The sequence below is a fragment of the Sciurus carolinensis genome, chromosome 16, assembly GCF_902686445.1.
Source record: "Sciurus carolinensis chromosome 16, mSciCar1.2, whole genome shotgun sequence".
In the NCBI taxonomy this organism is placed as follows: Eukaryota; Metazoa; Chordata; class Mammalia; order Rodentia; family Sciuridae; genus Sciurus; species Sciurus carolinensis.
In genome coordinates this window covers 50,099,556-50,124,672 of record NC_062228.1, presented here as the reverse complement: position 1 = coordinate 50,124,672, position 25,117 = coordinate 50,099,556, and the positions used below count along the sequence as shown (strand labels likewise).

Sequence of the window (25,117 nt, the reverse complement as noted above, 5' to 3'; positions counted from 1 at the left end):
GGAAGCGGGCTTGGGACTCCACCATCTGGTCCACAACCAGTCAGGACAGTTGGGCAGGCTTCCCTGAGGGAGAACTCTGGGTCACATGGCCTGGACGTGGGAGGTGGGGTCCCTGCTGCAGTGGCTGAGAGGACAAGGGGAAGCACAAAGGGGATCAAGGGAGGGTGGCAGAGACAGAGAATTCAAATAAAATGAGACAGAGTGAGAAAGTAGGACAGAAAGTAATAGAGACAGAAATGGAGACTGAAGGACAAAGACTGATGGGTGGGGGAACCAGGACAAGGGCCCAGCTGGATGGCCGAGACCCTCCCTCCTGCAGACACCAGGGACAGCAGGCTTTAGGAGGTCCTTCCCCTCCCCTCCCCATGCAGCTCCTGAGGTCCAGCTGGGCTCCATGGGGGCCAGTGGCCCACTGGGTCACTCCCTGCCTTGGGCTCCCTCTGCTGGGGAAAAGCCCAGGAGTCCTGTGCTGGGATGGCCTCTGGCCCAGGCTGCTGAGTGCTGGCCAGTCCATCGTCCCATTGTCCCATCTCCTCTGGACAACGGGACCCCATCTCATGGGCTGCTGGGTTTGGTTGGGACTAATGCTCCCACCCCCAGGGAGGAAAAGCTGACTCCACTCGAGCTGAAACCACAGTCCTCAAATCCTCTTTCTGAAACCTAATGGCCAAAAAGAGGGACAAGGATGCCCAAGTTCACCAGACCTGAAAAATACACAGACACTCAGGCCACAGCGGGTCATCATGTCCCACCCACCACGGTGAGGAGAATCTAAAAAGTCGCCAGGATGGAGGAAACGGGGAGAGAGCACCAGCTGGCAGAAGAACATGGGCACAGAGAAGGGGTAACGCCCCACACGGAGCATGAGCAGAAACAGATGAAGTGACCAAGCACCACATAAACAGAACCAAAGCCAAGGGGGGCAGGTAACTAACCCGAGCCACTTCTGGACTCCATATGGCGAGGCCACACCCTCAGGTTGAAGACAATTAACATTCAAGACCTCTGCACAAACACTGCATCTCAGATAGATTTGCTGGGGCTGCAATTCTCTTTTTTTTTTTTTTTTTTTTTTTTTTTTTTTTGCGGTGCTGGGGATTGAACCCAAGGCCTTGTGCTTGCAAGGCAAGCCCTCTACCAACTGAGCTGTATCCCCAGCCCTGGGGCTGCAATTCTCAAACTCTGTATTCTGCATCTTCATTTTCACAGGGTGTGCAGGAGGTCAGGACTATTAGCGGGTCCATTGGGTGGAAGAAGAAACTGAGGCACAAAGTGATAAGTAAGGTCCCCAGGCCACGCAATTGGTTAAGTCCCAGAGTCGGGGATTGACCCCAGGCCAGTATTCATGCCCCTGACTGTGGTGCACTGCCCACCATGGTCCTGTTTTCAAAGGGTGGGTTAGCACTGGGGTGCTTGCCACTAATCAGAGGAGGCACCTGAGGCTAGAGAGAGGGGCAGTCAATTGCCTAGCACTACACAGATAGAGGTGAAGCCGAGTCAAATTCAGGCCCGCCTGAGACCTCTCATATGCTGCTGGAGAAGAATTAGTGACCTTGGTAAAATAAGTAATAACCCTAGTGATAATGGCTATGGTGCCAGATGTCTTTCTTTGCCCCTTTTGACCCACAGTTCAAGCTTCTCCACCCTGCTCTATGCTCCAGGGCAGGGGGAGGGGAGGAGAGGATTTACCTATTTTTAAGACAGGGAGGGACTGGCTCCTGGCTCTGGCCTCTAGGTAGGCTGGGCTCTGGATTGGCTACATCAGTGGCAGGGTCCAGTGCAAACTGAAAATGCAGGATCCCTTGTTCAAATAGCACTGAGAATGTCCAACCTGGTGTGGTGGCGTACACCCTGGTAGCTTAGGAGGCTGAGGCAGGAGGATCGCCTCAGCCTAAGTTCAAACCCAGCCTCAGCAACTTAGTGAGGCTCTAAGCAATTCAGCAAAACCCTGTCTCTAGACAAAATACAAAGGGCTAAGTACATGGGCTCAGTGGTTAAGAGCCCCAGGTTCAATCCTGGGTATTTGGGGGGTACCAAAATTTTTTTCCAGGAAGCGACAGCAAGGAATTAAAGCAAGTGTGTAGCCCTGTTGGTCCTGGCTGAGTGTCCCTGAAGCTGGTCCTGGTGGACTTAGGGGAGCCAGCAAGGGACAGGAAGGAAGGAGGAGAGTGAGGTGAGGTATTATTTCCCAGCTGTTCCCTGTAGTGGCACCACGGGCTGGCTGCTCTGCCTGACTAAGGGTCCCAGCTTCTGTTTGGTGACTCTCTCCTTCCTAGTCCCCATAGTTCCTTCCCTGCCTCCTCATGGGGAGATCGAGGCTCCTGCCTTCAGATACAGAGCGCTGATCTCCTGGTGGCTCCCCATCCTTCTCATGCCCCTCTTCCTCCATAGAGCATGACCTCTGCTTCTGGTGGAGACTCTGACAATCAGAGTCCCAATTCTTAAGCCCTCATCACGTCCCTTGCACTAACTGCATCCTTTCTGTGCACAACCTTACCTGCCCCTGGGTTCTTCTTCTGGTGGCAAATGAGGCTCAGGGAGGGACAGAGCACTGGTCAGAGCTGGAATCCAAACCCAAATCTCTCTGCTTCCACTGCCCAAGCTCTTGTGGTCTTCAGCTGCTTTTTCTGATTACACTGTCCTCTGTCTGACCACCTAGGTCACTGGCCACTGTTGTCTCTGCCAATATTTTGGGAGAGTCCCTCAGAGCAGACTTGTGTCTGAGTCACCCCTGTGTGTCCACTGCCTGTCCAACTGGTGGGGTCCACACCTCAGTATGACTGATTTCCGAAGCCAGCGAGATGGTCACTGTGGTCTTGGGAGTGTTGAGGGAGAAGGGTGGACAGGAGCTAAACGTGGTATTGAACGGCCACTTGGTGGCTGTGTGACCCTGGGCTTGTCATGAATCCTTTCTGTGCTGTGGCTTTCTCAAGGGTACCTGAGGATGAGAGAACCTCCCTCACGGGGCTGCAGCTAGGAGAGAGCGGTTCAAAGTGCCTAGCATACAGCCTACGTCTGCACTCTCTCACTGTGGTCTGGGGACCCTTGGGGTCCTCAAGATCTTTTCCAGGCCTCTGCAAGGTTACAACCACTTGGATAAAATCGCTAAGGTGTTACTGGACTGTAGCATCCTCATCTTGCCTCGAGTGTACAGTGGGGTTTCTCAGAGACCAGATGACCAACGGGTAGCAATGGACTGGGCCTGGGGGCTGGTGGGAGGCCAGCTCTTCTCGTCCAGACTTGCAAGTTGCAAACATGGAAATACCAATCTTCTCACTACCTTTTCTATTTTTGGTTTGGAAAATACAGCTTTTGCTCATGAAAGAGGGCTACTGGGGTTAATGTGATGGATTTTAAATCATTTTAAAGTGAATCAATAACTGGAACATTTCTGTTTCTGCTGTTCACATGGTAAATATCAATAGGTCCAATCCACACAAACAAGGGCCCTTTGAAGATCTAATTACTCCTAAGTGTCTAAGGGAGGAGATGAAGATGTGAGAACCACTGCTGTATCAAGTCCTGACCTCACAGGCCACCGTATTCAGATCTGCTTTTCTCTTTGCTTCTTTGCCTGTCTTCCCCACCAGGACACAAGCCCTGTGAAGTCAGTAGCTTTTCATCCATTTTGTCTCCTGCTGTATTCCAACACCAGTAGGTGCCTAATAAATATTTAATGCATAAATGAATAAACAAATACTAATCAGTGTCTTACGTTTTTATTATTAGTCTATTTATGTTTTTTTTTCTTTTTTATGGTATGTGGATTGAGCCCATGGCATTTGACCACTGGCTTACTCCAGCCCTTCTATTTTTCATTTTGAGACAGGATCTCGCTAAGTTGCCCAGGCTGAACTTAAACTTGTAATCCTTCTGCCTCAGGCTCCCAAGTCACTGGGATTATGGGCATACTTTAGGGATTTTATTTTATTTTATTTTATTTTTGCTGGGGATCGAACCCAGGGCCTTGTGCTTGCAAGGCAAGCACTCTGCCAACTGAGCTATATCCCCAGCCTGGGGTTTTGTTTTTTTAATTTTTTCTTTTTTTTGGTACATTCTATGCCAAGTGCTTTATAAACTAAACTGTGCAGAGACACATCCAAAAGGTACACACAGCAAGGAACCAAGAGACCCAGATTGGAATCCGAGCTCTGCCACTACCACTCTAGACAAGGAAGTCCACCTCTCGGGGCCTCAGTTTCTCACTGGCCACAGTCAGGCATTGCTCCTGGCACATAAAGACAGGAGCCAGTACACTTTGGGAGGAGAGAAGCAACACCTGCACCCACCTTCAAGCCACCATTCCACGTCAGACCATCGTGTCCTGGGTATCTGCCAGCTACCAACTGTGACTGTTTGTCAGAGGGCCAAGCATTCCACCTTCTGTGCCTGTTTCTCCACTGGTAAAACAGGGCTAATAATAGTACCAATCTCCGAGGATTGCTGGGAGGAGTCAGAGAGGACTCAGCCCTTAGACTGACAGGTAGGGAAGCTCTCCACTGTTACATGACCCTGTGCAAAGCAACTCCCTCACCTCTGCACCTTTGTTTCTCCAAACTTGAAAATAGGGCCAGGATCCTGAGACACCTTCAGTGTGCTGGTTATTCACCCACGGCTTCTTGGCTCTAAATCCCCACTCTTTCCTTTGTGCCCCAGGTCCAGGTGGGAGGTGGATGCTTCCAACAGTTACTATTAGCTGGATAGCCTTGGTACACCCTTTCTGCTCTTCCAGCCCCTTCCATACATTTGAAATAAACTCCTGTGTTAGATTCCCTCAGTTTGAAGTCTCTCAGGTGGAGTTTGACCCTTGCTTACCCCACAGCAGTGCAAGGAGCCCCCATCTGGCCAGCCTGTCCATACCTGCAATTTCTTGAGCTGGCTGTTGACAGTAGCCAGGTCCCCACCAGGGTCCACATCTTGCAGCTGGCTTTCCATGTGAAGGAGCTTCTTGTCCAGTTCAGCGAAGCTCTGCACCAGCTGGTCTGCCTTGCTGGCTTCAAAGAGCTGCCGGGCCTTGGCCTGGGTGGTGCTCTCCAGTTCGGCCCAGCACTGCCGGATCTCACCCAGCTTCTTCCGCACAGAGGCTGCCAACTCTGGCTTCTCCTGCATCAGTTGCTGGCCCTCCTGGCCCAGGTAAGCAGACAGTAGAAGGTGAGGAGAAAGGGGTGGGTGATGGGGAGGGAGGGAAATGGGGGTAGGCAACCGGACACAGGGAGATATATGGGGAGAGAGACAGAGGCAGGGAGTTAGGGACAGAAGCGTGGATACAGAGATAGGCCCAGAGATAGAGGGAATCAAGGAAGAGAGTCAAGAAAGACAGAGACAGACAGGAATACAGGGAGGAAGGCAGAGACGCGAACACAGGCATGGGAAGGGAACAGGGAGAGACCAATAAGTAGAGTGATGGAAACAGAGACATGAATGTACAGTCAGGACCATGGGGAGAGAACCATAAGACAGGAGAGACAGAAACAGAAGGAAAACAGAAAGGGTGAGAGAGGCAGAGAGAGAGAATGAACTTCCATTAAACTCAAAGTCAAGAAGACTGGCTTTGCTAGGTGCCACCATTTATAGGGTATCAATGACTGTTTAAGGGTATAAGGCCAATCTAGGTATCTCTGTCTGAGTTAGAAGAGCTGGGGTGTCCACAGCTACAGATTTAGGGATTCAGACAGAGTAGGAAAAATTCTGGGAGCTGAAGCTTACAGAAAAAAAAAAAAAAATCTTTGGGTCCGTCCAAACTCAAGCTCCTTGTTGGCCCAGAGCTACATACATTACACATTGAAAATAACAATAGGAGGATGAGGATGTGGCTCAGTGGAAAGTACTTGCCTAATGCGCGCACAAGGCCCTGGCTTCCATTGCCAGCAAAACAAAACAAAACAAAAAATAACAAAACCATAGTAATTATAGCTCCTAGGTGCCTGGCCTTGGGTTAAGCACTTTGTGTACACAAAAGCCCAGGGAAGTAGCTAATTTATTATTTCCTTAAATTTGCAGAAGAGTAAACTGAGGCTCAAAGAGGTTAACACAATTCTCCAAGGCCTCACAGCTAGTAAAAGGTTAGAACTCAGGGCTGACAGAATTCAAAGTTCACTTCCCAGGCATGCACCAGCCTCTCCTTGACCTTCTATCTTAGATTCCAGAAGTGGTGTGGAAGGAAGTCTGGTGGAGGAGGTCATAAGAATGAGTAAGGGCTGGGGTCATGGCTCAGTGGTAAAGTGCTTGCTTCACAAGTGTGAGGTACTGGGTTTGATCCTCGCACCACATAAAAAATAAATAGATAAAGTAAAGGTATCATATCCATCTACAATTTAAATTTTTTTTAAAAAAAGAATGGGTAAGATAGTTAACAAACAGGAGGCCATGAGCACCATTTAGAAGAGATCTGGCCATTTTATAGATAGGCAAACTGAGTCTTGAAGAGGTTACATGAATCACTTCAGGTCACAGCCAGAAGCAGACAGGAAGTGGGTTTGGACCAGTTCAGGGGTATGAGGCAGTAGAGGGTGTAGGAGGTGATTCACGAGTTCCCTGAAGGCCTGCAGCATGTGGGAGGACAGGGCGGCCCCCCACATCCTCACCCTCTCGATCTTCTCCAGCCACTCCTTATTCTGAGCCAGCTCGGCCATGAATGCCTGGTGCCGGAGCCATCGCTTATGCAGCTTGTGGCTGTCTTCCCGAGTACCATCCCGCGCCATCAGCATCTTCTCATGGATCCAGCCATCCAGCTATACAGGGCAGGGTAGGAGGGCTCAGCTGGTCCCCCACCACCCAGGCACAGTCCCCCCATCCCCTCCAGGAAGTCCCAGGTTCAGGACCTGGGCTGCTAGGGGTGGGAGTCAGGGGAGGAGGAAGAAATGGAAAAACCTTTGCAAGTGAGGCCTTTATGTTGGGGAGGGCTTTATGTTGGGGAGGGCAACTTAATCTCTTCTTGGGTGGAAGATGAATGGGAGGCCCCCAAACACCAAGTTCTTTGCTGTCCTGGGGGCAGCATTCCTCTACCCTGAAAGACCCCAAGGTGGGACTCCTCAGTCATATCCTCCCACTGGGGGAAAATCAAGATAAGCCCTCCAAACCTAAGTTAGCTAACTTCCAATTCAGCCCCAGCCCCACCCGTAGTAAAACTTAGACCCTTCAACGTAGCCGCCCCTAATAAGGACCAATTCAAGATCCTCAACTGATTCCTGGGAGTATCACCTGAAGTTCCCATATCCAGCCTCAGCCCTCCATCATGGCCAGATCAACTTCCAGAACAACTTCCCAACTATTGCCAAACCTAGCTCCTGAAAAAAACAGCCTTCCAATCTGGAGTAAACGCATCTCCTAAAATGAAGATCCAGTACCCCTAATGAGTACACAGCACTCTCCAAATCTAGCCCTGGGACTTTAAGACCACAGTTCTCCAAACCATGACCAGTTCAAGCTTCCAACCCAAACCAATTCCCCAGATTTGAGTAACAAGGATGCCTTCCAGATTCCAGAAACTGCCTGCCCCACAATCTAACCTGGACTCCCCAGTGTGGATCAGGCAATCCCCAAACTAGAGCTAATTCTAGTTCTCCTGTCTACAACAAAACCAATCATCCAAACCGCAAGCACTAAGAGTGGCTCCGGTCACTAGACAGGACCAATCACAGTCCTGGTTTCTGAAACCTCCTCCCTATCAAGGAAAAACTTGTTCCCCAAGCCAGAACCTCCCCACTCATGACCAAACCTGGCACCTGGGACAGTTTGCTCCTCCCTCTTCTCCTCCCCCTCCAGTCACAAGATATTCCTCCTCCCTCTTTGAAAAAAAAAAAAAAAAGACTCCAGCTCAGCAGTCTCGGGAGGCAAATGCAGTCATAGCCAAGGACAAACCCCAAGCTGGTCAAACCCCACCCCATATCCTGGGAGCAAGGGCTCCCCAGGGGTCCAGGAGAGCTTCACATTTCCTCATAACACACACACACACACACACACACACACACACACGCCAAATCAAATGCTGGATTCCCAAACTCAATTCACAGGTTCCCAACACGCAAGGAAAAGTCCAATGACAACCACAGCCCACAGTGAAGGCAAAGCCCCTAAAGGAGATGGTACCCTGTCTTCAAGGTAACCGCCCCCCCAAAACAATTGCCCCCTGTCATCACTGAGAGCAAAACCTGACTCCTCAACAACCAAGGAAAAGGCCCCCCAAATCAGAGCCCCTCAGACCTGGAGCAAATCCAAGACTTTTAGCCTAAGAGCTCCCCAAAAGTGACAAGCCCCCAACATCCAAGGCTGACAGACACCAAAGGAACCAGGGATGCAAGCCCCCAAAGACTGCGAATCCTCCAACTCCAGGGTAAATATCAGACCCCTCTCAATACTCAGAGAAGTGCACCCTACAGAGGCGGAGACCCCCTCGACCCCCACGGCAAATCCAGACTACCCTAGGAGTAGCCTTGGAAGTCCCCCTCTTCCTCTTCCCTCCCTGGGGTCCGGGCCCTCAGTCCTGCCAACACCAGCACCGCGGACAGCTCCCGGCGTCCTTGCCCCTCCCCCAGGGCTGGGGTCCCGGAGCCGGCCCGGCCCGCCCCCGCGCCGCCCCCGCCCCTCCCTCCCGCGGCCCCGGCGGGCGAGCACGCGCCCGAGCCCCTTCCCCCCGCCCATCTCGGCGGGGGCGCGCGCCAGCCCCCTCCCCTGGCGCCCCCGAGACCTGAAGCTGCGGAGGCGTTGGCGGGGCGTCCCTGCGGCGGGCGGGCGGGCACTCGCCCCTCCACTGCGACGGCGGCGGCAGCGGCGGCGGCGGCGACAGCTGAGGCTCCGGCGGACGCGCGCCCCCTCCCTCGCCCCCGCGCCGCGGCAGCGCGCCCGCCCGCGCGCGCCCCCTGCCTGCCTCCATGCCCGCCTCTTTGCGGGGCCCTGGTTGGGGGTGGAGGAGGAATCACCACCCTCTCCGAGCTTCGGGCTGGGGGGACTTGTGCGCCATCTCAGATCATTGCTCCGTGGTCCAGCATGTCAGGGCAAGGGGGGCCTCCTGGAGTAATGGCGGGAGGGGGACTTGAGTCCCTGACTACCTCAGCTATGTAAGGGTGGGGACTATGAAGAGCAGCTGGAGGGGCCCCCGAACCATGTCTAATGGGTCGAAGCTCAGGTTTCTGGCCACCATATGGGTGTAAGGAATATGGGAGGGGCGACCTGGGACATCTCTTATACTTCAGTTCAGAACAGTCTCCAGTGGGAAGAAGGAACATGGGAGTCCTGAACCCAGCTAAGGGGCTTGAATCCTGGCCTACCTCAGCCATGCGGGAGGGGTGTGGAGGCTCTAGTCGTTTCCATTTCTGGGGAGAATAATCTCCCATCGGGGTTCAACATGGAGGGGGTCAAACCATCTTTCGTTGGAGTGGGAAGAGGGCAGGGATCTGGTTCCTGAACCATCTTTGGTTGAGGAAAACTTGGTTCCTGGGTCATCATGAGGGGATGAAATGATCCTGGGTCACAGAGATGGAGGAACTTGGGGCCAGACCCACCTCTTTTCGTGGAGTTAAGAAAATGGTTAGTGGGCCACATGATGTGGTTGGACCCCGGAATGGTGTGGAACAGTGTCTGTGGAGTATCGGGGAAGGAGGGCAAAGCAGCGAAGCTCCTGAACCATCTCCACTGGGGAAGGAAGTTGGACCATCTCTGATCTGGGCCCATTCCTACGTGTGTGTGTGTGTGTGTGTGTGTGTGTGTGTGTGTGTGTGTGTGTGTAGATCATCCCTATGGAGAAAGAGCTTGATTCCTGGAGACCCTTTAAGGGGCGAAGGCATTGTTCAGGACCATCTGTGACAGAAATGCTCTTGGCAGCTGGCCCACTCCCAAACTCCAGAGGCTCCAACCCCTACCCTCACCCTACTCCGCCCCGCTCCCGGAGCAGAGCGCTTCTCACAGATCTCGGGAGAAAAAGGTGAGATCAGCGCTCGTCCCCGCGGGACCCGTTGGCGCGGACGCGCGCCGTTGCCAGGGGCGCCTGGGGCCCCTCCTTCCCCCCACCTCCCGGCTGAGCCCGCGTGGGCGGGCTGGGACCTGGGGAGCTTGCGCATTGATTGAGACCCAGCTCCGCGCGCCTCCTGGCGGCAGAGAGTGAACATCGCACTGCGACCCACTTAGACGGGGCGTTCCCGCCCCGCACCTCTCCCTGGAAGTGCTTCTTTCCCTTTGAAAGGGGGCATTGCAGTCCCCAGCACAGCTAGAGGTCCTACCTCGTGGCAGTCTCGGAGGAAATGCTGCAACACAAGCTGGTCGTGTAGCTTCTGCATCCACTGCTGAGCCCGTAGCTGATTTTCTTGGCTCCTAGGGATGGGGAGAGAAGGGCTGGGGAGAGGCCCAGGGAGGCACTGGCAGCAGGACCGTGGAGGGTGTCAGGGTGGGTAGGGGCATGGAAGAGAGGGGGAAAGAGACCAAGGTGGGAACGTGGGAAAAGGCAAAGAAACATTAGTGGAATAGAGCCAGGGACAGAACCAGAGAGAGACAGAAAGAGAGGGAGAGAGAAGCAGATGGACAGAAAGCAGATGGAGGTGGAGAGAAAGTGACAGAGATAGATATGGACTGGTAGATAGGCAGAGGCCCAGGGATAACAGAGCAAGAGGCACTCAGAGGCAGGGGCTGAGGTAGGGCTCCAGGTTAGAGTGCTGGCCTAGCATATGGAGACCCTGGGTTCCATTTCCAGCAAAACACACACACACACACACACGCACACACACACACACACACACACACACAAATTGAGGATGTGAGATGCAGAGAGAGACAGACAGGTGAAAAAAAAAAAGACCAAGTGTGAGAGATAAACGGACATAAACTCATAGACGCAGGACCAAAGACAAAAAGATAAACAGAGACCTCAAGAGGGAATTATTGACAAAGACCCAGAGAGACATGGACAAAGAGAAAGAGAGCCAGAGAACAAGACAGTAGGGGAGGACAACGAAAGAACTGGAGAAGGGGGTGCCAGAGACAGACAGAGGAACAGAGAGCTTGAGACAATGAAAAAGAGGAGCAGAGGGAGGGAAAGACCCAGGGAGTCTGGGCAGGGGGAACTCAGAGAGGGTCAGGCAGAGATGTGGCAAGATGCCACCAGTAAAGACACTGCCTGACAGACTCAGACAGACCTGGTGGGCACCAGAGAGAAGGGTAGAGGGAGCCACAGGGAAGGTCCTTGACCTAAGTGAACTGGCCAGGTTGGACCTGCGCCTCAACACCCCCGCTTCCGGGAGCCTGGCCTCAGGTTAATGTTCAAGGTCACGTGCCCAAAAGGTCTGAGGGTTCAAGGTCATCCCACATCAGCTTGGGTGCACTTCTGTCCTGTTGCCTTCTCTCTCCCCCAGGGGAAAAATAAGAGAGAGAGAGAGAGGGAGCAAAAGAATGAGATTGTCCTTTCCAGGTCTCCCTCCCAGCCCACCCTGGCCTTGTGGGGCCTTACATATGGTACACACACATGTCCCCTGCCCTCTTCTCCCACTCTCCCCCCACCCGCTCGGCCACAACTCTGGTGGCCTCCTTGCTACGTCTTGAACAAGCTGCTCCCACCTCAGGGCCCAGCTGTCTCTGCCTGGAATGGTCTTTCCCCAGTATCTGGCCGAATGCCACCTTCCTCGAGAGATCCCTCCTGACCACTCCCTGACACTTGCTGGGTTTCTTTCTTCAGTTTTCTCCGTGACACTGTGACACTACCTAACACACTGTGTATGTTCCTTTTTACCTTGTCCTCCCACAGTGGGGTGTCACCTTCGTGAAGGCAGGGATTTTTGTCTGTTTTGTTCACCACTGAAGGTCCCATACCTAGGTAAAGCCTGGCACATAGTAGGTGCTCAGTGTATCTTTGTTGAATGAATGCATGCTGGAAGGCAGGAAGAAGGGAGGAAGGAAGGAAGGAAGGAAGGAGAGACCCAGTGGCAGAGAGAAAGAGAGGAGAAAAATACAATGTCTAAGAGAGAAAAGCAGAAGAAAAGACAGATATGCAAATGAAGGGAAATGGAAATGGAGGCAGGGCAGGAAACAGACATAGAAATAAACAGACAGGGGGCAAAGAGACAGTGTGTGGGGGACACTTCTAGAGAGACCCAGAGGCAGACGGGAAGGAATAGCAGGAAGGGCCTGAGAGGAGTCAGCGAAAGATACACTGCCTTCTGCCCTGACTCGGCTGCAGAGCCAGAAAATAGGAAATGCCTCTGAAATCGATCCGCAGTCAATCCTCCGGGCCTCCACCAGCCAGTCATGCAGCAGTCCTAGAGATGAGGAAAAGTCCTCCTCCCCGTGATGCTGAGAAAGCAACTGTGGCTATGTCACATCCTGGCTGGAACCTCGAGCAAGCTACTTCCCCTCTGAACCTCGTGGGCAAAATCTGTAGCTGAGAAAGGGACCTCACACACCAGGCTGGGCCAGGTCCCCGGGGAGCTGCAGTGCAGGAGACAGGGACTCACCCCGGACCTCGCAGGTTGTGCGCCAAGCGCTGTCCCACACAGGGCCGGGGCTCAGTGTGTTTAACTGATTGAAGATTAAGTGAAAAATCAGAGAGATGAAAGGAGCAATTAATGAATGACTGGAAAGGAATGAATGAGTAGCCAGGGATTGACAGTCCCCTGGGCCCCTCCTGCTCATTCTGCAGAGCCTGGCACATGCAGGTGCCCAAGCAATGTGGGTCAAAGGAAGGATCCCGGGCTGGAAAGGGGAGCCTAGAGCACAGGGTTTCACCCCCAGAGCCAGGATCCCCACCACAGGTCCCTCGAGACACCTCCAGCCTTATCTCAGAGGCATCTGGGGGGAAGAATGCCTGAAACAGAAAAGGGGCTCAGCTCTCAGGTGCATGAGTGGTGGAGTGAACTGACAAGGTTCACTTGCCGTCAGAAGACAGGAAGACAGGAGGGGGTCTTCTTACGGCTGGATCATGACACAAGACAAATCTTGCCCCCAGGGGGACCAGAAAACTTGACAGTGACATGAGAGAAAGAGCTGGGTCTGAAGGAGATCCTACAAGTTCACTCTGTGAGGTGGGGATTTGGGGGAACCATCGGTCCTGTTTGTTCAGGCCTAGAATAGCATCTGGAACACAGTAGATGCTCAATAAATGATTTGCTCCATTAGTGCAAGGACAAAAAAGGGCAGTGGTGACAGACGGTGACAGAAGCAGAGAATGAGGTGCAAGAGAAGTGTGAAAGAGACACATGAACACAGGCCAGGTGCTTCCCAGAGAACTGGGTGCCTGGGGCCAGGCAGGAGCATAGTCAACATATTTGACAACCAGTATGGCAGGGGACATCACCATCCACTCTGGAAAGCTGGAACCCATGTTGAGCCTGCTCTCTGGCTATGGGATCTGGAGAGGTGTGGGGGTTCCCAGGGAGGGGTGCTGGGGATTGACTTCAGGGGTGCTCTATACTGAGCATCATCTCCAGCCCTTTTTTATTTGGAAACAGGGTCTCACTAAATTGCTGATGCCGGCCCCAGAACTGGCGAAGTCGCTGGGATTACAAGCATGCATCCCAGGGCCCAGCTAACGAGTTCACAGTTAACTACAGGTTGGGATGTCCCTGTGCTGAGGCAAGCTCTCGAGAGAAACTTTGCATTGTATATCCTCTGTATCTTTCTGGTTTACAACTTCCTGTTATCTTTTCACAAAATATCTATTTCAATGAAATGTAAGACAGTATGGAATTAAACAGAAATCCAAGACGGGCAGAGAAGCAGCAAAACCGTGAGCAAAAGGAGGTGGATCCTGGTCTGCCTAACCCTTCCCCTTTGCCAAGACCCCACCTTCTGTGCCCCTGGGGTCTGGGGGACCTACTTCTCCAGCAGCCGGGCCACTGCCTCCTGGGCCTGCTCCCCGTAGGCGTTGCCCTGCCTCAGCAGGCCCTCGGCGGCCTGCACGGCCACCTGCATCTTCTGCTGGTTCAGCTCCATTGTGGTGAGAAAGTCCCGGTGCCTTTTTATCGCCTCTTCCACTGACTCCACTGTCCCTGGGAGCTCCACACCAGACAGGGCCACCTCCTGGGAAGGCGGAGGGGTAGGCGCATCAGCCCCGCTTCTTTCCAGGACCTGGAGTGGTTGCCAGTCTGGCTTGCCACTCTGCTCCTTCCCCGTGCTGGTATGGAACGAACGTGCCAGGCATGGTCCCACCTCAGGGCCTTTGCTCACGCTGGTCCCTCTGCCTGGCAGCCTGTCCCTCCAGATACCACGTGGCTGCACCTTTCCTTTCTTCAGGTCTCTCACCACCTTGCCAAAACAATCACCCCCCCCCCCTCGCGTCCCCGGCAGCTGCTTTACCCTGCTTTCTTTCTGATAGCATACACCTGATGGAATGTGTGCGCATAGCTTGTTTACTGCCCTCCCCCACGTGCACTTGAATGTCAACCTTATGAGAGTGGGATTTTGTGATTGGTCTCCTGAGATGTACCCAGTGCAAAGATAGTGCCTGGCACAGAAGGGACACTCAGGAGACTTTTGTGTGTGTGTTTGTTCTTGATGGTGCTAGAGATGGAACCCAGGGCCTCATGCATGCTAGGCAAGTATCTTACCACTGAGCTATAACCCCAGTTCATCAGAGAATTTTTTGGTTAATTGATAAGGACTAAATTGGGTGCTGTGTGACCTCAAGGAAATTCTTCCCCTCTCTGGGGTTAGTTCTCTAACTGATGAGTGAATCAGAAAGGGCTTCATATTTAATAACCTCATGATTCAAGGGATATCTAGCACTACCCCCTCACACACACCTTTACAATACTCCCCCTCATAGATCAGCATTGCCCAGTTAACCAGCACAGGTGGTTACCTCTCTAAGATCATTGGGGTACTTCCTTTTGGACAATCTGAAAATTGGGTGTTCTATTGCCAAACACAGTTCCTTAAGCTACAGTCACCTTCTCCAGAGAACCCACCATCGTCATTCCCAATAAGGAGGACAATTTGCTATCTTGGTCACCCATAGCTATGCAATCAATCTACAGTCATTTTCTGACTCTCCTAACCTCTCAGCTTGTTATTTACCCCAGATCGTCTTTGAACCCTATTTAACCATCACCTATCAACCTCATATTCTTATTTCTTTCCAAATAATCCACACATCCATGGAGCCACGCCAATACATATCCAAATGCACTACTCATTTGGAATCGTCCACAAACTGTCACCTCCAAAAAGTCCCAAGCCAGCCCACTCAACATGAACCTAAAATTGTTAACACACCCTACGTACTCACATTGGATGATGCAAAATCCAGCCTTTCTGATAAATGGCTACCCCGCCACTCCCACCCATCTCAAATAAGCCACGAGCCCAGTGACCCGGGCAACCATGCCTCCCAAGCCTTTCCTGACCTCCCGCCCCCGCCAACCCGCCACCTCCCGCGGCCTTGGGCCCCCACCCCGAGCACCGCCAGCGGGCACCTGGTTGCGCAGCACCGCGAGCGCTTGGCGTAGGTCGCGCAGGAAGAGCTGGTAGACGTGCGCCTGGACCAGCGCCTCCCTGCGCGCCTCCCACAAGCCGAGCAGTTTGTGCCAGCCAAGTTCGAGGTGTGGCAGCCACTCGTCGAGCGCCAGGCCTGGGCCGAGCTCGGCGCCGTCTGCCGCCAGCAGCGCTTCGCTGGCCGCCACAATGCGCGCATAGTCCTCCTCGCGCTGGTCGACCTCCTCCTTGAGCGCAGCGTGGCGCGCCAACAACGCGTCCGCCTCTTCCAGGCTGCTGGGCAGTGGCCCCTCGCCGCCGCCCGCCGCCTCCTGGGCGCGCACGAGCCAGTCCAGGAAAGCGTCCAGGTCATGCAGGAAACGCTGTAGGCGCCCGGCCGCCGCCACCGCCTCGCCGCAGGCCTGAGCTGCGCTGGCCAGCGCGCCCCACTCGGCACCCAGTTCCTCCGCGCCCTGGTGAAGCCGCGTTGCCTGCGAGGGGAATCGCTCGGCCAGCAGGGCTGCCTCCTCCAGAAGGGCCGCCTGGCGCGGCTCGAGAGCTTGCAAAGCAGCCTCTAAGCCGCTGAGACGCCACTGCAGGGCGCCGCCCGCGCGGGGTGCGCTCTCCACCGCGCGCCTCTTCTCGCGCACCTGGGCGCGCACCTCGGCTACCTCCAGCACGTGGTTCTCCACCAGCAGCACCGCACTCATCTCCTCTTTGCGCTGTTCCACCAGCTCCACGATGCGGTTCCACCTGCCCAGGGGAAAGAAAGAGAACGACTTGAGGAGGGCAGGGACTCCTCTTGGACGGGGAGGACCCACCCACCCACGGAATCCTGTCCCTGGCCAGTCAGCCATTGTTAGACCTTGGAAAGTCCCTTTATCATACTGAGCCCTAGCTTCTGCCTGTGTAAAATGGACCGCCACCCGGCACATTCGCTCAGAGCAGCGGTTCTCAACGTGTAGTATGAGAAGATCCCATGACCCTCACAATCACACCAGGATGCCATTGCCAGTCACTCTCCTCTCCCGGGGTTCGGTGAAGTCTTCCAGAGGTCACATGTCAGAGAATGAATGTAGAAGCAGCTCTGAGAGCCAAGCTTCTTTCTCAAGCCAGACATTAAAGAGATTTGCAAAAGCACAAAACAATGGCACTCTTTTCACTATATTTTCCGTGAAATACAAAATAAAGTGAAAAGTAACTGAAAAACAGGTACTTTGGGTTCTATCTCTGGGTGTGGCCCAGAAGTAGAACATTTGCCTAGCATGCCCCAGACCCTGGCTCCATTCCCAGTACCAGAAAAACAAACATAAACTTATTTATTAATTGTTATAGCTGGGCGGATGGTGTATGCCTGTAATCTCAGTTACTCAGGAGGCTGAGGCAGGAGGATGGCAAGTTGGAGGCCAGCACCAGTCAGTCACTTAGCAGGACCCTCACTTAGTCATTTAGTGAGAACCTGCCTAAAAATTAAGAAATAAAAAGGACTGGGAATATAGCTCAGTGGTGCAACACTCCGGGGTTCAATCCCCAGTATTCCTCCCAAAATAGGTTTATTAATTTTTAATGACAACAGTTTAAAATTTCTTAGTATTAAGTTCTAAGACGGTATGCATTGATAGATTAAAGTCACCAAAACAAACTCTTTGGGTCCTCAATGTTTCGTTTTGTTTTTTTCTCAATGGTTTTTTATGAGAGCAAAGGGGCTCTGAGGCCAGAGTGTGCAAACTTGGTAGCTGACAACATCAGGGTCCAACAAATAGCTATTGAACACAGCGCCTACCTCAGAGAGAGACTGTGTAAGGGTCAAACGAGTTACAATTTATGAAGTTCTTATAGCAGTACTTGTTGGCTACTACCATTGAGCAAGGACAATCTCTGGGAAGACATGAAGCCGTTTTCCGCCTCAGGGACATTGCCTAGGCTACGCTTGCTGCCTAGAATATTCTCTGCCCTCCCTTGCCTTCCCCCCAGTCCTGGGCATGCTCTACCAGGTCACTCCCTTTCTTCCATAAAGCTTTACTATTTTCTAATATCTTGATCATTTGTTTGTTTATTTAACTCTGTCTTCTCTAGAATGGACACACTAAATAGGGGAGATATGAGGAGTCTAAATAGGAGGAACTTGAGTTCAAGTTCTGTTCTGGCCAGATTCCCCACATGACCTAGGGTAAATAATTTCCCTCTCTGATCCTTGGTTTCCTCATCTGGAAAATGAGGACAATAATGTCCTCTTCATTTCATGTTCAAGGAGAGCATATGGCTAGCACCTGGCATACAGATCTCACTAAATACTGTAATTTAGTATTGTTGTTGTCTTTTTAGGTCCCGATGCTGTGGGACTGTCAAAGCTACAGAGGCTTTTAAATTTCATGATATTGGAATTTTACAAGACAGCAGTTAAGAGCGTCTTTGGGGGATGAGGGCCTACCTCAGTGGTGGAGCACTTGCCTAGCATGCGCAAGGCCTGGTTCCATTCTCAGCACTGGGGCGGGCGGGGGAGGGGGAGGCAGTCTCTGGAGTCAAACATATTCAACTTCAAATCCATGCTTCCTTCCCTAACTTGCTGTGTGACTTTGGGTCAGTATCTTCATCTCTCTGAGCCATATTTACATAGGACAATTTCTATCCCATAGGATTGCTGGGAAGACTGAAAATACGTGATAAAGAACCCCAGCTCTGGATTCAGACAGAATTGGGTTTGACTCCTACTTATTAGATTGATAATCCTTGATGACAATTTCATGTCTTGGGGTCCGTTTCTTTGTTTTTTGTTTGTTTTCTTTGTTTTTTGTTTGTTTTGAGACTGGATCTTACTCTGTTGCTCAGGCTGGCCTAGAACCTCTGGGATTGAGTGATCATCTTGTCTCAGCTTCCCAAGGAGCTGGGACTAGAAGCATGCCTGGCTGGATTTCACCTCTTCAGTTCTGCATCCCCATCTATGAACCCTACTCATACAGAGAATTACTGGTTGTCTCAGGAGAAAAGATTACTTCATTGCTATTCTTAAAGAGTTCTAAATTCTGAAGCTTCATTGTGGAAGTTGGGATACTGGGAGATGAAACAAGGTACCTAAAGTGCTTGGGGAGCTGGGGTTGTGGCTCAGAGGTAGAGCGCTTGCCTGGCATGTGTGAGGCACTGGGTTCTATTCTCAGCACCACATATAAATAAATAAATTAATTAAATAAAGGTCCATTGACAACTAAAAAATATTTTAAAAATACAGTGCTTGGAAAAACTGGCAGATAGTGGATATACAATAAATCCTTTCTGAACAAATCAGCAGTCAACTGAAATGCATTCTTCATTAACATCTCAGGGGTTTGAAATCACACATCTTTGATTTCTATGATTGAGTGACTGATATGAGATAGGGAGAAGCCCCAGCCCCACCTACCTACTGTTGAGGTGGTCCTGGCAGGAGCGCACCTCATCTGAGCTGGGGTGACCCCCTTCCACGAGCTCCTGGACCGTGTGGTTCACATCCAGGACTCGGCCCATCAGACTGTTCATCTCCTGGTCTAGGCTCTCGAATCTGCAGAAGGAGGACAGAGGTGCTCAGAGGCCTGGCCCCCAGGGACCTGCCCACTTCTTGGCCTGCTTCTCCTGGTTCTGCTCCTGGCTCTACAGCCTCACTGCTCAGGCGCCTATGCTTGCTCCTCCTCTTCTACTGCCTGCTTAAATGTTAGATTCCTCAGCACTCTGTCCTGGGTCCCCAAGTCTTCCCTCACACCCCAAAGAGCCATCCCACCCTCCCCACAGACTCCATCCATGCCCCTGAATCCCAGGCCTCCACATCTCACCTCAGCCTCCACCTCCTTCCTTGTGAACTTGTCTCCAACCTTAAATACCTCCCTGGGGCTCTCAGACCCACTGTGACTCAGCCTTGTGACAACATCTCCCCATGATCTTGGTCTTTCTCTGGATCCACAGCCAGGGGACTGTCCCACTATCCCTCAGATCTGACCCCTGGGTTTTGTTTTGAACAATAACCTAGCCTGTCAGTCCATGACTTGTCCTCTTGGTCTCCTGCTCTGGCCCAGGCCTGTCCCCTGCCATCTGAGCCCCCAACCCAGTTGGTTCTCTGGGTTTCCAGACACCCCTCTCACCCCCTCCACCCTGCCTGCCACATGGCAGGCTAGATCTTTTTAAATTGGGTTCTCCCTGGTTTAAAACAGCTGGGCAGCTATGGCTATGGTTTGGGCAAGGGGCAGCCTGTTTCCAGCACAAGACCTGGAGTGGAGCAAGCACTCAATACACTCCTGCTGAATGCACAGATGGATAGACAGGAGGCTCAGAGGACAGGGGCAGAGGGAAAGCAGGCATTGTTCACCCACGAATTTAACACTGGTGGCTGTCAGCCAGCACACAAATCAGTGTGTGACATGTCACAGGGGGATGGCTATGAAGAAGTGTAAAGCAGGTGAGAGAAGCAAAAGTGACAAGGATTGGAGCTATTTTATTAGCTAGAAATGGCATTTGTGCATCTCTAGTCCCGGGGCAGGGTGAGGTTGGGTATTGGTGGAGGACTTTAGGTGGGTAATTTCATGCCAGGTGTATATGAACCTCATAGTAATAATAGCAAATGTAGGTGGAGTGCTCCCTGTACCCCAGGCATTTGCTAAGTGTTTCATGGATATGTACTGGCTTTCTGTTCACAAGCCTGTGACTTTGGACTCTTATCAACACCATTTTACAAATGGGCAAACAGGTTCAGAGAGGTTAGGCAAGTTACAGAACTGTCACAAAGCTGGACACGAGTGAAGCTGAGATTGGAACCTCTGGGTCCACCTGAGAGAACATGTGAACTGTGGACCCCAGAGGGGTCTCGCGGGGGACAGGAACCCGGGAGTTCTACAAGCGCAGTGCTCACCGGTGCTGTACCACCTCAACGTCGTCCAGGGAATCCGGCACACGCATGGCGAGTAACCACTGCTCCTTCTCACCGATCCACAGCTCACACGCGTGCACCTCGCCGAACATTCGGTACACGGCGAGCGCGTCCCGCAGCCACTGGCGCCGCAGCGCGGCCACCTCGGTCACCTCAGCGAACAACTGCTCGGCCTCCACCACACGCACCTGTAGTGCCACCACCAGAGGTCCGGCACCGCTGGCGCCCCCCAGTGTTGCTAGCTGGCGCCGCAGGCCGCCCACCGGCCCGCGATGCGCCTCCACCTCCCCGGTGAGAGCGCGGTGCTGGCGCGCCAGGCGGCGACTGGACGCTTCATCGTGGCCGAAGTCGCCGGCGGCTGCCAGGCGGTAAGCGTCGCGAAGCCAGTCCAGCAGGGCGTCGAGGTCGGCGCCAAACTGATGCAGTGCCCGGGCCTCCTGCAGCCGCCTCTCCCGCCGCGCCGCCGCCTCCTCCAGCCGCTGCCAGCGGCGCCGCGCGCTTGCCGCACGCTCCGCCAGGCCCGCCAGCTGCACCGTCTCGGCGCCCGGGCCCACGGCGCCGCCGGCCGCAGCCAGCTCCTCGCCACGCCGCAGGGCCTGCTGCAGCAGCGCCCGCCGCCCGCCCAGCTCGCCCTGCAAGATCTTGTGCTGCGCCAGGAGGCGCGCGGTGCTGGACAGGTCGTGCGCGCCACCCGCCGCACCTGCCGCGCCGCCGCCGCCGCCGCCCGCCGCCTCTAGGAGGCGCTCCTTGTCGCGCGCCCAGCTCTCCGCCTCCTCCAGCTCCTGCAGCAGCGCCCAGAGGCTCCGCGAGGCCTCCAGCTCCGCGCGACGCCGCGACGCCTGCTCCTGCAGCTCCGCCAGACAGCCGTGCACGTGGTTCACGCGGTTGCAGATGACCTGCGGGTCGCAGGGCTGGTAGCCTGGGCCAGGAGAAGGGGAGGGTCCCAGGTCAGGCACGAGCCCAGGGGAAGGTGGTGCGATGCGGGCTACCTACCCTGTCCTTGGCTTGACTTCATCAGTGGCCATGTCACGCCTCCCCTCCTTCGGGCGACTCTTCCTGAAACCCCACGGTTGGAGCAAGCACCTTCTCTAGACTCAGGTTTCTCTGCTTCCCCCACCCCAGCCTGACTACTCTGGGCTGCCATTACCTGTTTGGTCTCCCACTGATTAGGAGCTCCCTGAGGGCAGGGCCTAGGACTTTCTTGGGTCACTCGGTATTCTCACCGCTGTTCATCACGGGTGGAGCCCAACTGTAGCCTGGCCAACAGGGTGGGATATGGCTGAATGACGGATGGATTCAGAGCATCTCAAATTTGTATATTAGACAGTAAATTGTGTTTCCATCGGAGTTGGACCAAAGGAAACTTCCTTGCTCTTAAATCATGTTTCTGGGTTCTCTGCCTCTGTTACCTTTTCTACTAACTCCAGGGATAACCTCAACTTTCTTTTTTTTTTCTGGAATATTTCACCTTCCTCTTGGATCTCTGGTTTGTAACTAGACAACTCTAAAATTTATTTAATAAGTCATAGGCAGCATTTCTTTAGTGAATTAGAATAGAACAAAATAGACAAAATCAGAATTCAACATATGAGGTAAGGTGGAGTACTGAAGAAGAATAATAATTATTACATTATATTATTATTATCATTATTGGTACTGGGGATTGAACCCCGGAGTGCTTTACCACTGAGCTACATCCCCAGATTTCCTTATCTTATATTTTTGGAATTTTGAGACAGGGTCTCATTCAGTTGTTAGGACTGGACTTGGGCTGGGGATATAGCTCAGTTGGTAGAGTGCTTGCCTCCCATGCACAAGGCCCTGGGTTCAATCCCCAGCACCACCAAAAGGAAAAAAAAGACTGGCCTTGACCTTGGGATCCTCCTGTCTCAGCCTCTGGGTTGCTGGGATGATGGATGTGTGCCACCATGCTCAGCTAGTTCTGTATTGCTTTATAAAACTTTTGTATCTGTGTGTATGTATGTGTGTGTGTGTGTGTGTGTGTGTGTGTGAACTCTGGGTCATGAGGAAGGTGTATTTCTTACTGAGTCAAATAAGTGTGGGAGACATGCCCTAGAGGGAATGCAGGACTTCTGCAGTAACGGACATTCACGGATGTTTGCAAATGTCAAGGCATCCAATCGAAAACAGTTTAAAGCAACACAGCTTCCATGTATCCAGCCCTCACTCTGACACAATGTCATTGAATCCTCACAGCCATCCTATGGGACCAGTATCCTCACTGAGTCCATTTTATAGACAAGGAAACTGAGGCTGAGGCAGGAGAAACAGCTGGCTGAGGACCCAGGAATGAGTGGCCTATCCAGTCACCAGGACGGCACACACCCCACACTGCTGCCTCCTCAATGCTACTTGTTGTCTCCAGGAGCTGGAATTTCAAAAGGAGAATGACAGAAGGAGCCTCCTGGGACAAACGTCCTTCAGACAAAGAAGAGAGTCCCAACAGCTTCCCTGGGTGTGACGCAGGTGAGGGGGGCTGAGCCAAGATGGGGATATCCTCCCCTGGGCTTGGATGGAAACAGCAGTGTTTGTTCTTAGGATGCGACACGGCCCCAGGTGGGTTGGAAACTCTGTCATCCTGCAAGCTCCGGGGCGGGGACCTCAGTTTCCTCATCAGTGAGAAAGAAGAAAAAGCAGCCCTGACTGCTGTCAGCGCTCCCAGCCGGCTGAAGGGTACCGGAAATCTCACAGAACACCTCAGACAGGGCGTGCGGTGACGGCAGGGAGTAGGACAAAACCACGCCACCGTCATGCCTGGCCACAGACAAAACCCAGGTCACGCAGCAAACCACACAAGTGACCACACGTGCCCCTTGCCCCACTGAGGTGAATAACGGCTGCCAATGAAGGGCAATCCCCTGTTCCTCCCACCATCTGGGCGAAATGATTGAGATGCTGGGCCATTTGATTCCCCCCATGTCCTGACAGCTTCCGGTTCACAGTAAACCACACAGTACAGAATCACACCCCAACACCTAGCCCACGCCCACATCCCACCGACAAGCCCCTGGAGCGCTCTTACTGAGAGCCCCAGGGCTCCCTGTGGTGCAGGCAAAGACCCAGCTGGGAACCTTCTAGTGCCAGTCGGTCTTGCCTATCAGCATCCGTGCCCTGTTTCCAGCAGGGAGTTCCCACCCCTCTCTTTCTCAGTTCGAATCCTTGTGGGGGCTAATGCCACGATGATGGGCTGAGCAGCGGGGATAGGATACGGTGGGTCAATGAAAGTTTTCCTTGAACCTTTTGCTAGAACAATTGGGGGAAAAAGGGGTTTCTGGCCTGTTAAGTTGTTGGGTTATCGACATGAGGCTGAATGACCCCAGGTTTACAGCACAAGGGGAGGGACTGCCCAACAGCAACACCGACACAAACAACTAGGGACAGAGAGAGAGTCCTAAAACCATCAAGAACCATTCCCGGATTCAGCCATGCCTGAAGTCCAACCTTCCCTTCCCAGATATTTTAGTTACATAAGCAAACACCTTCCTCGCCACCCCTGACGCCAAGTGAACTGAGTTTCCATCACTCGCTGCTGAACAGGCTCTGACTGTACATTACTTTACACAGTTTTTCTGGTGTTCATTTTGCAATGCCGCAGACCAAAACCAGGGCCTCGAGCATCCTGGGCCAGAGCCCCCGCACTGAACCACACCTCCAGCCCCTTACACAGTTTTTTAAAAAATGCTATTCACTGAGATCAAGCCACGAAGGGTCTAGTATATAAATGTTCAAGAACTGTGAACCGATAGTGCAGACTCTCAATGCCGGAAGAATCTGAGTAGTGGTCCAGGGTCCCGCTCGGGGTGCTGAGCAGGGCACAGTCCCCACCCTGTGGATTCCCTAATGGCGTGTGGCCCTCGTATCCATTCAGATGCTCACCGGCTCCTTGCTTCCGCCTCTCGGAAGTCATTCTTGCCGCTGTCAGCCCTGTCAGGAGAGTCTCCACCCCACCCGCTCCTGGACTCACCCTGCAGGTGGGAGAAACGCAGGGCTGCGGCGTTGAGGGCCTCCACCCGCTCGCTCTGGGCAGCAATGTCCCCCTCCAGCAGCCCGTGCTTCTGCAGCAGGTCATCCGCCTCCACCAGGTGCTGGCCACACTCCCGGGACAGCAGTTGAGCCTGCCAGTGAGGACAGCCTAAGCACACGTCTGCGCCGGCCCTGCCCCGGCCTCAGCCCTCCGCTGCCGGGCGCCGTTGTCTGGAATCTGATCTGTCTTGTTCCCCGTGTCTGTCATTCCCTGTCCCTCTTCCTCAGGGCTTCCATTTCACATCGTCTCCACGTTTCCGGGCTCCTTCTCTGTCACAGTGTCCCATCTGCCTTCATCCCTCTCTCTCCCCATCTCTCTCTGCTTCTCTCTCCGCCCCCCTCTAGCTCCGTCTCCACTCCTATCTCATTCTCTTGGTCACTCTGTCCTATGTCTCTCTGCACCCATCTCTCTCTGGCAGGCGTCTCTCTCAAATTGACTCTCCCTGCTCATTCTTTGTGGAAGTCGATATTTCCTCTGCCCCTTGGGTCTGGCTCACTCTTTTTCTTTTATTTCTCTTTCTCTCCCAAACTGTCACTATCTCCCTCTGGATTAATCTGTCTCTGTCCCTGGATTTCTCCATCTCTGCATTTCTCTTTTTTATATCTCATCTCTGTCTCTGTCTCTCTCCCTTGTTCTCTTTCTGCCTCTCTCGTCTAACCCTATGTCTATTACTCTCTCTCGTCCTCTCTGGCTTTCTCTTTTTCCTTTTCTGTCTTTCCCCCACCATTTCCACCTTTTTGACAGTTTTGCAGGGTCCACCCGCCTCCCTGTCCTCCTGACACCCACCGCCA

At 53.1% G+C, this 25,117-nt stretch overlaps 1 protein-coding gene and 1 non-coding gene across 3 annotated transcripts in view; one reads left to right on the top strand and one right to left on the bottom strand.

The window, feature by feature from the left end:
- The window catches only part of Sptbn4 (spectrin beta, non-erythrocytic 4), a 74,777-nt gene that overhangs the window by 23,464 nt on the left and 26,196 nt on the right, over positions 1–25,117 (bottom strand). For both annotated transcript variants that reach the window (XR_007105452.1, XM_047529002.1), the window contains exons 13-20: positions 24,267–24,417; positions 20,264–21,200; positions 18,788–18,925; positions 15,393–16,143; positions 13,796–13,998; positions 10,215–10,305; positions 6,585–6,731; positions 4,861–5,124 (exon numbers count right to left, since the gene is read on the bottom strand). Coding sequence is in view for 1 of the 2 variants with exons in the window: in XM_047529002.1 (XP_047384958.1) it covers positions 4,861–5,124; positions 6,585–6,731; positions 10,215–10,305; positions 13,796–13,998; positions 15,393–16,143; positions 18,788–18,925; positions 20,264–21,200; positions 24,267–24,417 (2,682 nt within the window). In the remaining variant the exon portion in view is untranslated. The remainder of the gene's footprint in view (positions 1–4,860; positions 5,125–6,584; positions 6,732–10,214; positions 10,306–13,795; positions 13,999–15,392; positions 16,144–18,787; positions 18,926–20,263; positions 21,201–24,266; positions 24,418–25,117) is intronic.
- On the top strand, positions 22,055–22,127 carry Trnag-ccc (transfer RNA glycine (anticodon CCC)). The gene has a single exon. It is a non-coding gene; the product is annotated as a tRNA-Gly (tRNA).